Source organism: Rhagoletis zephyria, unplaced genomic scaffold (assembly GCF_001687245.7).
Source record: "Rhagoletis zephyria isolate East Lansing unplaced genomic scaffold, Rhagoletis_zephyria_1.1 Rzeph_scaffold_00710, whole genome shotgun sequence".
Lineage (NCBI taxonomy): Eukaryota > Metazoa > Arthropoda > Insecta > Diptera > Tephritidae > Rhagoletis > Rhagoletis zephyria.
The window spans coordinates 1-14,241 of NW_016157794.1; the positions used below are offsets into that span (position 1 = coordinate 1).

Here is a 14,241-nt window from a genome sequence, read left to right on the forward strand (position 1 = left end):
AAAAAGTATGTACAGATCAAGTTAGACAAAGAAAATTACATTGAAGGGTAAACTTACTTGGAGTCCAACTTTTGAAATATGTCTACATGCATCCTTAGCTGACGATTTTTTTGTTTGTCTTCTTGCCTCGGCACACCCAAAAATCATTTGGGGTGTTCACAGTTCGTTCCAAATAGTGTCTCAAAATGTAGACGTCTACAATTTAAGACGTTTTCTAGCCGTAAAATCTGTGGTGTTGCTGTTTCCCATACAAAATTGGAAAACGACGCCGTCTACATTTTGTCACACTCAAAGGTATGTTTTTTACACGTCTACATTTTGCAACCTCGCAGCAGGGTTGCATTATGGCAATACTTATCAAATTTTTTTTTATTTATTGGGCACGTTTTCTGTATTTGCNAAAATGTAGACGTCTACATTTTAAGACGTTTTCTAGCCGTAAAATCTGTGGGGTTGCTGTTTCCCATACAAAATTGGAAAACGACGCCGTCTACATTTTGTCACACTCAAAGGTATGTTTTTTACACGTCTACATTTTGCAACCTCGCAGCAGGGTTGCATTATGGCAATACTTATCAAATTTTTTTTTATTTATTGGGCACGTTTTCTGTATTTGCATTTAATTTGAGCGCAATTTCTGATAAAAAGAAACAAATCAAGGAAAGAAATAACAAATATTAGGAATTGGTAATTAAGTTAAATAATTACAATTTTTCAGAAACAAAATCGAAAGGCGACATATAAAAAATGCGCGCAAAGAAGAAATGTCTGGCAACACCAGCAAAGTTTTGAGACGATTTTGCGACGACTGCTAGAAAGGGGTGCTCACAGTTTGATGCTAAAGATGTCTCAAAATGTAGACGTCTACATTTTCAGATACAATTTGGAACACCCCAATTGGCGCTGGCATTTTATCAATTTTTTTAGATTTCAATTAATTTTACACAAATAACTGACAACAGCTGTTTCAACTTATTACCGAATCGAAATGAAAACGATTCGAAAACGATTTCGAACTTGTTCGATCTGACTCGGAATTGAGAACACCACCACCAAAGTTAGTCGAAATGTGTGTCGTTTTACTTTTCAAAATGAGTCGAAATGCAGAACAGGGCTGTATATCACTATCTCATTATATAACAAAAACATATAAATCATTGTGGGAAACTTTGTACAATATTCAAAAAAATCAGCTACAGAACTGTTTACTTGAAAAGATTCTTAAAAATCTAATTAAAAAGTTTGAAATTTTGATGATAATTTTTTGAAATTCGCTGATTTTTTGAATATTGTACAAAGTCTCCAATATTGATTTATATGTTTTTTATATAAAATGAGTCATATTTTAAATCAATTAACCAAAAGGATGTATAATGCAAGACATTCTGAATATCGTAACAAAAACTAAACAACGAATACTTTTGTGAGTAATTGCATATGCGCTCTTGTGATAGTAGTCAGTCAAAATTCGCGCACATGTGCGCTCATGATGCAAATGGGCTATGTGTTTAAATGTTAAATGTTTTATCACAAACTTTCAGATTGTGGCTTGGATGTAGAAAGCTTATACCTGATTAAAGATGAAGACGTAAATGAACTTTTTCCTCAAACAATGCTTGGTATAATGATTAAATTCCGGGAAAGACTTTCGCATTGGCGACAAAACGCAGTAAGTAAGCAGCTAATAAATATATTTTTATTATTATTAAACATAAATTTATTAATGCTCTATTTTTTTAGGCGCGTACTATTTCATCTTTAAGTTCGTGTAAAAGCGGCCAGAATTGCAGTCAGGATTCACAAAATTATACAAAATTCACGCAAACAAACTTAGATGTGCTTCTAAATAGCACACCAAAAGGAAATAGTATACTTCAACAATACAAAGAAAAATTATTTCTGTTAGATGTTCACAGAGAAGCTTTAGTGAACATTATTTTGAACTACTTCAGCGAACGGTCTCTACTTATCGCAATGAAAGATATTGTGAATTTTTCGGAGCAAATAGTGGCCTTATTTCCCACTGAAAACATGGTAAGTTATACTGAAAAAATTTAGTATACGGTGATTTTTTTACATATTCGCAATATTTTCCATAATATAAATGCTTTGTTATAAATCCAAGTATTAAACTGTGTACGAAATTTAGGAGAGTTCTGCATAGCTTCATCAAAAATGCAACCCTTTTAAAAAAATGTATAAAAAAAAATTTCAAGTATGCAGTCTTATAGCCCACTTTAGTAAATGAATGGAAATTTTGTCGAATTTTCATAGGTTTTGTACACAGTTAGGACATACATTTCTATTGTTTCGCGGCGTTATTATTGTAACCGCCGAGATGGCAAAAATCCTACAGGGAAGCTGTACGATAAAGCGACAAATGTTCGTAGAAAACTCAACAAGCAAAGTTAAGCTAAATGATACAGAAGTTTTAAAAAATAAAGATTCGGCGTCATACAGCAATGGTAATATTCCATTTCCATTTTTTCCTTATTAATCACTTTTATCGCAAAATTTCTGAATTTCTGAATTTCTTTTAAAAAATTTTGAGCCTTTAGTATTTTGCATATTTTTATAACACATACCCTTTTAGATCAGAATGCAATCACCAAAAAATTGTGGCTTGCACACAATATGGAGCCCTGGAGTGATGTAGTAAAAAACTGGAACGAAACAATCGAAATAAGACGGCAGGATATTTTCGATGGAAAAGTAAATATTTTTGCTGATTGGCCGCTCTTAAGCACACCCTTGGATATACATTAGTTAGTATTATTATACTATCACCCCATGAACCAAAAATACAAGATCACGTAAGAACGCGACGTTGTATTTGTAACTGGTTTTGAGAAAAAAGTTTGCGAAAGCGGGTTCGTCAGCTGAGCGTTTGTTTACATCACAAGCACCACTATTTTACACTTTTATTCAAGTAAAGAAGAGTTAATTCAACATGACAACACATTTTAAAGCATTTTGTTGCATCATTTTACCTAAATTGTGCGTTTAAAGTGGCTGACAATAATTTTGGCAAATTTTGGTTGTCGTTGTTTTCTTTGCTTTGTTTACTTTTCGTTTGTTTTCCAGTGAAACAAGATGGCGTAGAACCCGCTAAAAAAAAATCGACTTTTTTCACTCTCTTGTTCTTACGTGATCTTGTGTCTTTCGTTCATGCCATCACCCCTATTGCGAATGTCGACTGGCAGTAGATAAACGACTATTAAGCGATTATCGATTATCGATGCTATTGCGAGTGTCGCTTAGTCGCTCAATTAGCGACTGTGAATACTTTTTAATCGCTCATCTTTATTTTGCTGTTTTTTAGTCGTTGGAGTTTGCGTTTATAAAATTTACATAAGAAAGTGGTACTATAAAGTTTATTAATGAGGAAAACAGCTTTTCCTGCAAATCATGTAAAGCCTAGAAACCATGAAGCATCGGGAACGCAACTTCTATTCATAAAACTCTCATATGTACATACACTTCAGCTTCCAACTCCAAGGGATCCGACGAATCGCGCAATTCCCTCCTTGCTTTAGCCAACTCTACTAATCTATTAGCTTCCACATCATCTTCCTCATCACTAAACCATATTTCAACTGTGTCCATTTTTTTAATTTTATAAAAAAAGCAATTATTTTAAAAATTATGTAAATAAAACACTAAAGAAAAAATGTAAACAAACAAAAAGCTGTTTACAATTCTGTCAAACATTCACAATAGTACAAATTTTTATCGATCAAGTTTTACAATAGCAAAATAAAAGAAGATCGACTCGATCGACATATTTCTATTCTACTGCCAGTCGACACTCGCAATAGGGGCCTATATTTATAATCGTTATAATTGCGAAATCGTTTCAGATTTATATTTTACAGGCATTTTTTGTAGTTATTTTATGATTTTAACTTTTTCGATCAAAAATAATCGTTATTATTTTTTATTTTTTCGATAATTTTTAATCTTTATTTTATGATTTTTGGTATTTCGATCACATTATAACCGTTATTTTCAGAATGAATTTTTTTAGTTCATAAAATCGGTAATAAAAACGCAGTTCCATTATTAAGACTTAAAATTATCGAACAAATAAAAAATAATCGCGATTATTTTTGATCGAAAAACTTAAAAATCACAAAATAACGATTAAAAATTATCGAAAAAATAAAAATCACAAAATAAGGATTACGGTCCCTGATTTATTCATGCTTTTGTTTAGTGTTTCTTATCGTGAGCATACCTTAAAAAGTTTTTCGTTCATTATTGCAGATTGAAATAGATTTTACGGCAAAGTATACCGACAACACACAAAATTTGATCAATGAGTGGCCCAATTTTAAAAGAGAGACAAAATTAAAGATACTGCATCAAACAATATGCTACTCATGATTGATGACAATGTTGACTCGGGTAAAGTTGTATACTTTGTTAGTTGTTGTCATTCTAAATTTACTTATTCATTTAGACTCAGCCGACTGCATAATAACCTTACTAATGCATTCTATACTGAAACCACCACTAGTTTCCATTGGTAAAACTCCTGGTAGTAAGCGACTTAAATGGAAACCGTCTACCTATATGTGACGCACAAAGTGCTGCACTGAGAATGTGTAAATGACTACCAGAGAAAGTATGACGAAATGAAATGTAAAGCCATGGAAAGAGGTATTTCGCTGCAACCACTAATTTTGGTCATAGGAAAAGAATTGTCAAGATTAGAAAGTTATTATATTGTTTTTGATAGTATACTTTATAAAGTACCAACATTTGTAAGAGCGCTTGACATATTATATAAATTATTTCATGTATTAAATTTTTAATACCCAATAGAAGCTAAATATTTGTTCAATTTCATAGAAAAATACTTTTTTAAATTTGAATGCTCAGTAAACCCGAATATATTATTATTAATCAATTATTTGGAAAGTACAAACAAATTGTCAAATTAATCCTGTATAATGTTTACGTGCTTTCTTTGCAATTTTCATGTACATAATCCAAAATTGTTAATTGACCATTTGAAATCATTTCATGTGTGTAGTACAGTGGGGCACAGCGTTAGCAGAGCTCCCAATACAAGCGCAATATTTTTGTATCTGTATGTGTGTACTCAGCAAAACAGCTCGCGCATGTGATGCTTACAGCATGAAGTACAAACGCAAACTGACCGGCTGCTAGCGGCGCATAAGTTCGGTAGCTGCGCACACACGACTTGTATGTGAAAATTACCATCGTATATACTTACAAGTATGGAATCCTATGCCCCTTTTTGTCTATTCTCTTTCTAACAGCGGACGAGCCTGCCAAACAGCGGACGTGCCTGCCAAACTGAAAAGCATGATGGCAGCAGTGTTTGACAGGCACGTTCGACGATGCGAACGGCAATGGAAGGTAAAAAATGGAAGATGGATGACATGAGAATGAAAAAATTATGAAATAGCAGGATTTAGAAACCAAAACGAATTTCAAAAATCTGACAATGCGAATGACGTCAAAATGAAAGAAATACAAAATAGCGAAATGTCGAAACAGAAGAAATAGATGGCAGGCACGTGTTCAAGGGTTTCGTGCAACAAAAAGAGTTGTTGTGTTGCGCCATTCAATATTTAAAACCTTTTTTTAATGTGGTTACGTTTACTCATATACGCTTTTTTTATTTAGTTGACAAACTGCATATTTCGCCAGTCAAAACTCATATACATACTATTATGGCATTACGCTATAAGATTTACTTATAAAAACGGTATATGCTAATGGCCTTATTCATAAAAAATAAAGAAAGATTCCAAGAGCTATATAAAGTGTTTTGATTTATAAAACAGTTACAGTCTTCTTTATTTTTTATGAACTTGGGTGTAATCAGTGGGACTCTCTTTAAGGTATTATCATATCAAAAAATATTTTTCAATTTGACTTTATAGGATGGTTCTTCTACGAACAATGTGAAATTCAATCGCTTTTGCCAAATCCATTTTGGGTGTAATATTTTAACATAACTTTGAGTGAACCTATCCTTTTTCTATAGTAGCGTATATTTATCAAAGTATTTCTTAGTTTAAAAATTCATCTCTTGCATAAATGAAAAAGAAAACGAGATCAAATGAAGCATATAATACTTTTTCATGTCAAGGATAAATAAATTTTCCAAAGGGCTAAAAAGGGGATAGGGGCAATTTTAAATTTATGTGGCCAAAAAACGAATTGGGTAGCTAAATCTAGCCACCAAGCGGCTAAAATGACGACGCACAATGGGGCCAAAATAGATGCAAAACGCCCCTGTTTACCACGTAATGGTAGTTTTGCGCAGGGTATTTAATGTTCGGCTCCGCCCGATATTAGAATTTTTTTCTTGTTTATTTCTAAAATAATGGGCCGTATGCAGAGATGCTCAACAAACTAATTTCGTTTTGTTGATGCGTAAAAATACCTTATCAAAATAACTTCTTACGTTTCAGAGCTAAATTAACGAAACAAAACTCAATCATTAACGTTGAAACGAAATAAATTATCAATCGGTAACAATGAAACAAAATAAATCAACGAAAAGTTATTGTTGTATGCCGTTGCGAGCTTACTGTTAACACCTAGCACCTATATGCATTACAGCTTCAGCATTAATGATTGAATTTCTTTTCGTTAAAAACCAAAATAGAATTATTTTGATAATTACCTAAACGATAAAAACTGAATCGCTTAAACAGAAATGATTGCTCTTTTTTGATAAACCCCCGTTTTTTGATAAACGACCGTATGAATAAAAACTAGGCAATTGCTAAAATTGTACATCTTTTGCTCGATTTTTCTTTGGTCAAATAATACGTTTCAAAGCACCCCTGTCGATGTCATAATTCAAATTAATTGAAAAGAGTTTCGCAGAAATTTGTATTTAAATGATTTTCCGCGATATTTGTCCATAATGCTCGATCCCCCAACTCACTTGACATGCATGTGGTCATAGCGTGGGCACCAGTATTCTCCAGAAATATATATACGCATACATACAACCAATTTCTTTTATTACTTTTAATTTTCTCCTTTTACCAAAATAAAACACCATTATGGGCCAGTTTTTCAGTGCCAGTTTAAACTCAGATTAAGTAAACTGAGTGTAAATTGAACAGCTGGCTGCTATTTGATTGGCTGATCTTAGTTTAAACCAGCCAGATCGGGCGTTTAAAATTAGTTTAAACCACGGCCGTGTACTGAAAAACTGGCCCTATGTCAGCAAATTGGTTTTTTATTGTTTTTGCAAATGTATGAATCTATGAGTTAACTTTCTTTTATGTTGTTGGAGATTAAGAAAACTGGCGAGATCACAGCCAATTTCCTGCAGCGCCTTCTTAATGCGCCCAAATTAGTATTCGGCTACATTTTGCGCACAAATATAGTAGATGATATACAGACGCATTTTATCTGATGGCAGTTCCCATTTCCAAAACTGGTCATTCCGATTAAGTTCACAAATTTTTTAATTTTTTGGTGTGCCTAAAGAATAGGTACGTTAAATTTAGAATTTAGCACCACCGTAAGTTTAAAATTTAGCACCACCTATTTACCTATATTTGTTGTGGTATCGTCCACTAAATTCATAAAATCCAAAAGCAAAAGTCTTGTCGACTTTGTTAACTGCATACGCCGGCTGCTGCATTAGAAATTAATTAAAAAATTGTTGAATTTATAATAAGGGTACTCATATATACGCGGAAGTTTCATATTTGGGCAATTGGGCAACTTTGCGCCATGTGTTTCATGAGAACAATTTTATATTTTATGCAATTTCTGACATTTAATTATTTGACTATACATAATTTATAAAGTTGAACAATTGAAACTCAAATTTGAGTAAATATTTAAGTCTTGAGCACAACCCAAAATAAATGTAAACAAAATAGCTGATTGAGGGTTGCACAGCACACTGCGCAAAGTTGCCGCGCAAAGTTTCCCTTTTTGTGCAAATGGCTTTCCATACAAATTTTGACATTTCATTTGCGAGGGTTTAAAATTCCACAGTTTGCCCAGTTTGCGAGAGTTTTGCGCTTTTAAATGAGTACCCTTAATATTTTTAGAAAACATCGCACAAAATCCCCTAATTCATCAGACAACGAACACGAAATTGAAATTGAATAGGAAAACAATGACATAAAGATCACGTACATTGTTGCATTTTTGCGTAAACACGTAAAATTTAATACAATTTTAAATTATCTCCCGAAACACGTTTATTAATATTTTTTATTGAAAATAAAAGAATAACCATACATTTTGCCATTTTTATTTTCATTATTTTAAAGAATAAATAAACATGTGTAATAAATTTTGTGCAAATGTGTTCCAAAGTTTTTTTCCAAATTGGGAGTGGAACCCTGCGTGGAGAATGAAGGAATAAGAAATCAGGTGATCTCAGCTGTTTTCAAATGTAAACAAACAAAATGGCGCTTTCCATACTTGTAAGCCTCTACAATGAAAATTAGTAAGATAAAAACTTTTCATTTGCACTCAAGGCGAATTAATATAAGGTGATAGCAGGAGTACAAAAACAAAAACTTACATGTATTTTGTTTTTGCTTTGGCGGCATAAACTGTCAAAATCTGTAAGAGTGTGTGTAGAAATTCAAACAAAATTTTTGAATTTGGAATCAGAAGCCGTCCGGCGAAAAACATACACAAAATCAGCTGAGCTAGTAACACCACCTTATATAAATTCGCCTTGATTTGCACTATACCTGAATGTGGTCTTTTTCAAATGTATATTTTCAAAATCATTTACAAAGGGTTCACAGGACTTTACATTCGATACAGAAGAAAGCATGCCAAACTTATGTTACTAATAATAGTATCCGCACAAATGATCAAACTAATCAGTTTTGTTCTAGTTTATAAGACAAGGCACCACAACATATCAGTTCGATTAGAGCAAATGAACCAACTAATCAATTGACTTCACAAAAAAATATAGTGCCGCATATGAATTTGAATAAATTTGTATTATCTCTGCATAACAAAAACAATTTTACTAGAAAGGATGTTTTTTCCATTGTCCACGAAATATATGGGAACATTTTACAGCCAATTCAAGAACATGTTTTAAAATCGATGACTCCATTTATTGAAGACGTTAACAACAGAATATATGCAGAAAATAGTTTCATCAACCTTTTCTCTCATTTTGAAGACATAATTAACGAATACCGTTTCCTCAAATCACTTGAACGTGAAAACATTTTTAAGCCTCCGATCGCATATGCAATAAATGATGAAATTTCAGAAATAGTAGTAAATAGTAATCCCGGACTACATTCAAATAAAGTTGTAGGCGTTTTAATGCCAATAAAATTTCAAATCCAAAAATATTTCGAAACTGAAAATAATTTACATACAACATTAAATAACATTAAAAACCTACAGTCAAATCAGGAGGTTTATGCAAATATAATTCATGGAGAAACCTGGAAGAAAAAAATGTTAAGTTTTAAAAGTAAATTGGTTATTCCGTACATATTACATTTCGATGAGTTTGGAGTTGGTAATCCATTGGGGTCTCATGCTTGTAATCAATCAGTTTGTGGTATTTATTATAATTTTCCAACAATTCCAAACCATCATTTATCAACGTTAGAAAACATATTTGTAGCAGGTTTTTTTAAATCACGCCATCGAAAAGAATACGGTAATATTTATTCATTTGAACCACTGATAGAAGTTATTAAACATTTGGAAACGGAAGCAGTGGCGTAGCCAGGGGGGGGATAGATCCCCCCCTTCGTCATTGAACTACAATTATTTACTTTTGAATTAATAACACAATACTATTTTATCCTTCTGATTTAATTTTTTTTTTTCAGACGGATGACAAATTATCTTTTAATGAATATATGAGTAGTCCACTTGCAAACAGCGTTATGTGATTTTATAAAAGTAAATTAAAAAAAACGTCTACGACAACAAGTAACATCCGAACTGTATCTTTTTTTATTACCTGAAAATTTGGATAAATAAGAGCCTAATACCATTAAAAAATTTAAATTGCAGTATGGTAGATTTGCAAATTTAATATTTAAAAATTTAATATTGCAAGTTTTGAAACATTAACTGTTACATAGCTAGCTTTTTTTAGCTTTTCGCGTTCTCTCCTCTAGGAAGATTGGTTTGCTTCTTTTTTGCGACCTCTTCCACTAGGCACCGAAACTACCACGTTTTCTTGCAGTTTTCTAAGTTCATACGAAGAGGAGACATTTGAAAGTGNCCTCTGCCTTGAAAGGGTTAAAAAGCGTTTCATATATGACAGACTCTGCATTAAAGGGTTAAATGCTGCACTTTCGTAAAGATATCGACCAGTATAACCATTTTTGTTATATAAATTTTTTTGTGCAAGCTGATATTTTACGAGTTATTAGAGTTTAAAGGTAGCTTTTCCTTTTCCAATCTGGCCACTCGGGTACAGCATCCAATGTCCCAAGAATCGAGTCTTAAGATAAAATAAAGAGAAATCTTTCAGAAACAGTGCTAATGGTGTATTAAATATAGTGTTTTCTAGTGGAATGGGAGCCAAAATCCAAAATTAAAAAAAAGTGACATTTTGAACGATTTTGGATGGTTAAGTTATTGTAGTTATAACTTCTCTATAGTTTTCCTATATTATATGATCATTTATCTTCACGATAAAAAAAAATTTCATTCCATTATCTCTTTTCTAAGCAAAGATTTACGATTTAAAAAAAAAAACTCGTGTTTTGCCTATAGTGCGACGCCTCTAGCCATTGTGTATCACAGCTTTAAGTTATCGATGCAAATTTTTTTAAGGACCCCCTTCACCAAATCCTGGCTACGCCACTGTGTTTAGGTATGCCCTCTGTTTCGATAACAGTAGGAAATAAATGAGTATAAATAGGGTACTCACAGTTCTATATTATCTACTGTTTTAATTTTGCCACCTGCGCATGAATCACGTATGACGACAATCGTCTGACGATATCGTGTCGAGATTGTCTGGCTTCATAAAAATCAAAAATTGTTTGATCGTATGTGCGATATCGTCAACTCGATTCCAGTTTTGCTTCACGTAACAGTAACAGTAACAGTAACACGTAACAGCAACACAAATGCATAAATCAGTGTTTTGACAGCATCATTTTGTCAGTATCGTTTGAACGACTATCGTTTCAAAGTTACGTGATTCATGCCCTGGTAATTTTAAAACATTTTACCATGTGGTAACTTTATTTGTTTTTGATTCCCATATTAATTAAAGATAACAGTNAAGGCCGCCTACGCAGAAAGGTGTTCTCTGCAAAAGGTGTTCAGCCCCTTTTCTTCGCAAAACATAAAGGAGAAATCTACTTAGTGAGGGTTATAATTCCTAAGTGCGGCCCAAGGCCGCCTACGCAAAAAGGTGTTCTCTGCAAAAGCTGTTCAGCCCCTTTAATTTGGCAACACAGAAAGAAGAATTCTACGTAGTGTGGGTTATAATTCCTAAGCGCGGCCGAAGGCCGCCTACGCGAAAAGGTGTTCTCTGCAAAAGGTGTTCTGCCCCTTTTCCTTGGCAACACAGAAAGGAGAATTCTACGTTGCGAGGGTTATAATCCCTAAGCGCGGCCGAAGGCCGCCTACGCAGAAAGGTGTTCTCTGCAAAAGGTGTTCAGCCCCTTTTATTTGGCAACACAGAAAGAAGAATTCTACGTAGTGAGCGTTATAATCCCTAAGCGCGGCCGAAGGCCGCCTACGCAAAAAGGTGTTCTCTGCAAAAGGTGTTCTGCCCATTTTCCTTGGCAACACAGAAAGGAGAATTCTACGTTGCGAGGGTTATAATCCCTAAGCGCGGCCGAAGGCCGCCTACGCAGAAAGGTGTTCTCTGCAAAAGGTGTTCAGCCCCTTTTATTTGGCAACACAGAAAGAAGAATTCTACGTTGCGAGGGTTATATTCCCTAAGCGCGGCCAAAGGCCGCCTACGTAGAAAGGAATTCTACGCAAAAATACTGTGCATAGCGTAGCTTGATTAATTATCCATATAATTCTACAACTCATTCTTATAACAAATAAGGTGATTGAAAGAAATGGTTTGTATATATTTCTTTAGTATTTTTTTAATTTTAATTCAATTTTTGTAAAAACTAAAGAGTAAGATTTTCTATCGCGCTATTTTTTATTCCAAATTTTCATATAAAGCTATTTTCATATAAAACTATATTTTTATATATATTTAGTCAAATATGATGTCCATAAGAATTTTTTGCTACAAGTCATAAATCATATATATTTTTGTACTCTTTCTGATAAACATATCTGTTAATATAGTTAATTACGTATTTGTTAAAGAAAAACATGCATTTTTATAAAAAAAAATTGCCATAATTTCGTTTTTTACCTTTTCTCGCAATGTGTATACATTATATACATAGATATATATATCGAATGAAAGGCCCTTCAATCACCTTTCCAACTGTGTCCATATTTATAAAATCGGTTCAATAGTTTTCGAAACATAAGCTTNCCGTGCCCATACTTAGAAAATCTGTTCAAAAGTTTTCGAAATATAAGCTTATGAACGCTTAGCCCCCCCTATCGCCGCCCCTGTCAATTTGCACAAAAAAAAATATGCCGTTAAAATCCGGAAAAGGGGGCGGGCCACGCCCACTTTTTTTTCTCTATTCACTATCCACAGTATTTTTGCGTAGAATTCCTTTCTGCGTAGGCGGCCTTCGGCCGCGCTTAGGGATTATAACCCTCACTACGTAGAATTCTTCTTTCTGTGTTGCCAAATAACAGGGCAACGACCCCCCCTACCCCCCCTCACAAAGTAGAAATCTCTTTCCGTTTTGCGAAGAAAAGAGGCTGAACACCTTTTGCGGAGAACACCTTTCTGCGTAGGTTAAAAACCCCCAGGGAAAAATAAATAAACATCATCACTCCAACATCGGTTAAGCCTTCCGCAATATTTTTATGAAGAGCTTTTTGTTTAACATATTTTAAATACACATTTAGGGTATTCACAGTTTACTGTTAAAGTTAACAAGATAACACACTCGAACTGTGAGCAACCCTTTACACATGTCAAATTGTCAATAAAACAAATATAGTCAGATANACTCCAACATCGGTTAAGCCTTCCGCAATATTTTTATGAAGAGCTTTTTGTTTAACATATTTTAAATACACATTTAGGGTATTCACAGTTTACTGTTAAAGTTAACAAGATAACACACTCGAACTGTGAGCAACCCTTTACACATGTCAAATTGTCAATAAAACAAATATAGTCAGATATATAATTAAAAATCTTTCAAATTGCGCCCACCTTGTTTTTCTGCTTCACTTTCCATTTTTTCTTAGCGCGAATAATTAGCTGATCAGAGATGCCAGTTTAACAACAAACAAACACATGAGACAAAGTCGAGTAATTTTACCCAAAACTGTTATCTTTAATTAATATGGGAACCAACAACAAATAAAGTTACCACATGGTAAAATGTTTTAAAATTACCAGGGCATGAATCACGTAACTTTGAAACGATAGTCGTTCAAACGATACTGACAAAATGATGTTGTCAAAACACTGATTTATGCATTTGTGTTGCTGTTACGTGTTACTGTTACTGTTACTGTTACGTGAAGCAAACCTGGAATCGAGTTGACGATATCGCACAAACGATCAAACAATTTTTGATTTTTATGAAGCCAGACAATCTCGACACGATATCGTTCAGACGATTGTCGTCATACGTGATTCATGCGCAGGTGGCAAAATTAACACAGTAGATAATATAAAACTGTGAGTACCCTATTTATACTCATTTATTCCCTACTGTTATCGACACAAAGGGCATACCTAAAGAATACCGACCCTTGACCTAGAGAAAAAAGAAAACGTGGACGTGGTGTACCCCTTTCTGCTGAGTTTAATGGGAAACTTTTTTTTGGTGCAAATTGACAGGGGCGGCGCTAGGGGGCTAAACGTGGAATTTCCAACATTTTCAAAAGCTTATATTTTGAAAACGATTGAACCGATTTTCAAAATATGGACACAGTTGGAAAGGTCATAACGTTTTTCAGATTGAGAAAGGCCTACAACACATATCTAAAGAATAAACTGAAGTTACTGAATTGAAATCGGGCGACCTTTTGATAAAAACAAATAACCTCAAAGCAGCACAAAAATTTATGAAGGCATCATACATTGACTTGATTCCAGTCCAAATCACATCACACACAAATCTGAACTCCTCCCAAGGCAGAATATATTCTAAGAAA

General features: G+C 33.7%; 1 protein-coding gene across 1 annotated transcript; it reads left to right on the forward strand.

Annotated features, from left to right (window-relative positions):
• Nucleotides 1-1,372: 1,372 nt before the first annotated feature.
• On the forward strand, nucleotides 1,373-2,846 carry LOC108361187 (uncharacterized). Its single transcript, XM_017613757.1, has 3 exons — nucleotides 1,373-1,669; nucleotides 1,741-2,034; nucleotides 2,594-2,846. Exons 1-3 carry the CDS (start codon nucleotides 1,520-1,522, stop codon nucleotides 2,654-2,656), a joined length of 507 nt encoding a protein of 168 aa, XP_017469246.1. The 5' UTR covers nucleotides 1,373-1,519; the 3' UTR covers nucleotides 2,657-2,846.
• The last annotated feature ends 11,395 nt before the right edge of the window (nucleotides 2,847-14,241 follow it).

Coding starts and splice junctions, on each gene's coding strand:
- LOC108361187 (XM_017613757.1), top strand. CDS start 1,520: ATGTTTTATCACAAACTTTCAGATTGTGGCTTGGATGTAGAAAGCTTA. Junction 1,670..1,740: donor CGCATTGGCGACAAAACGCA/GTAAGTAAGCAG, acceptor CTATTTTTTTAG/GCGCGTACTATTTCATCTTT. Junction 2,035..2,593: donor TATTTCCCACTGAAAACATG/GTAAGTTATACT, acceptor ATACCCTTTTAG/ATCAGAATGCAATCACCAAA.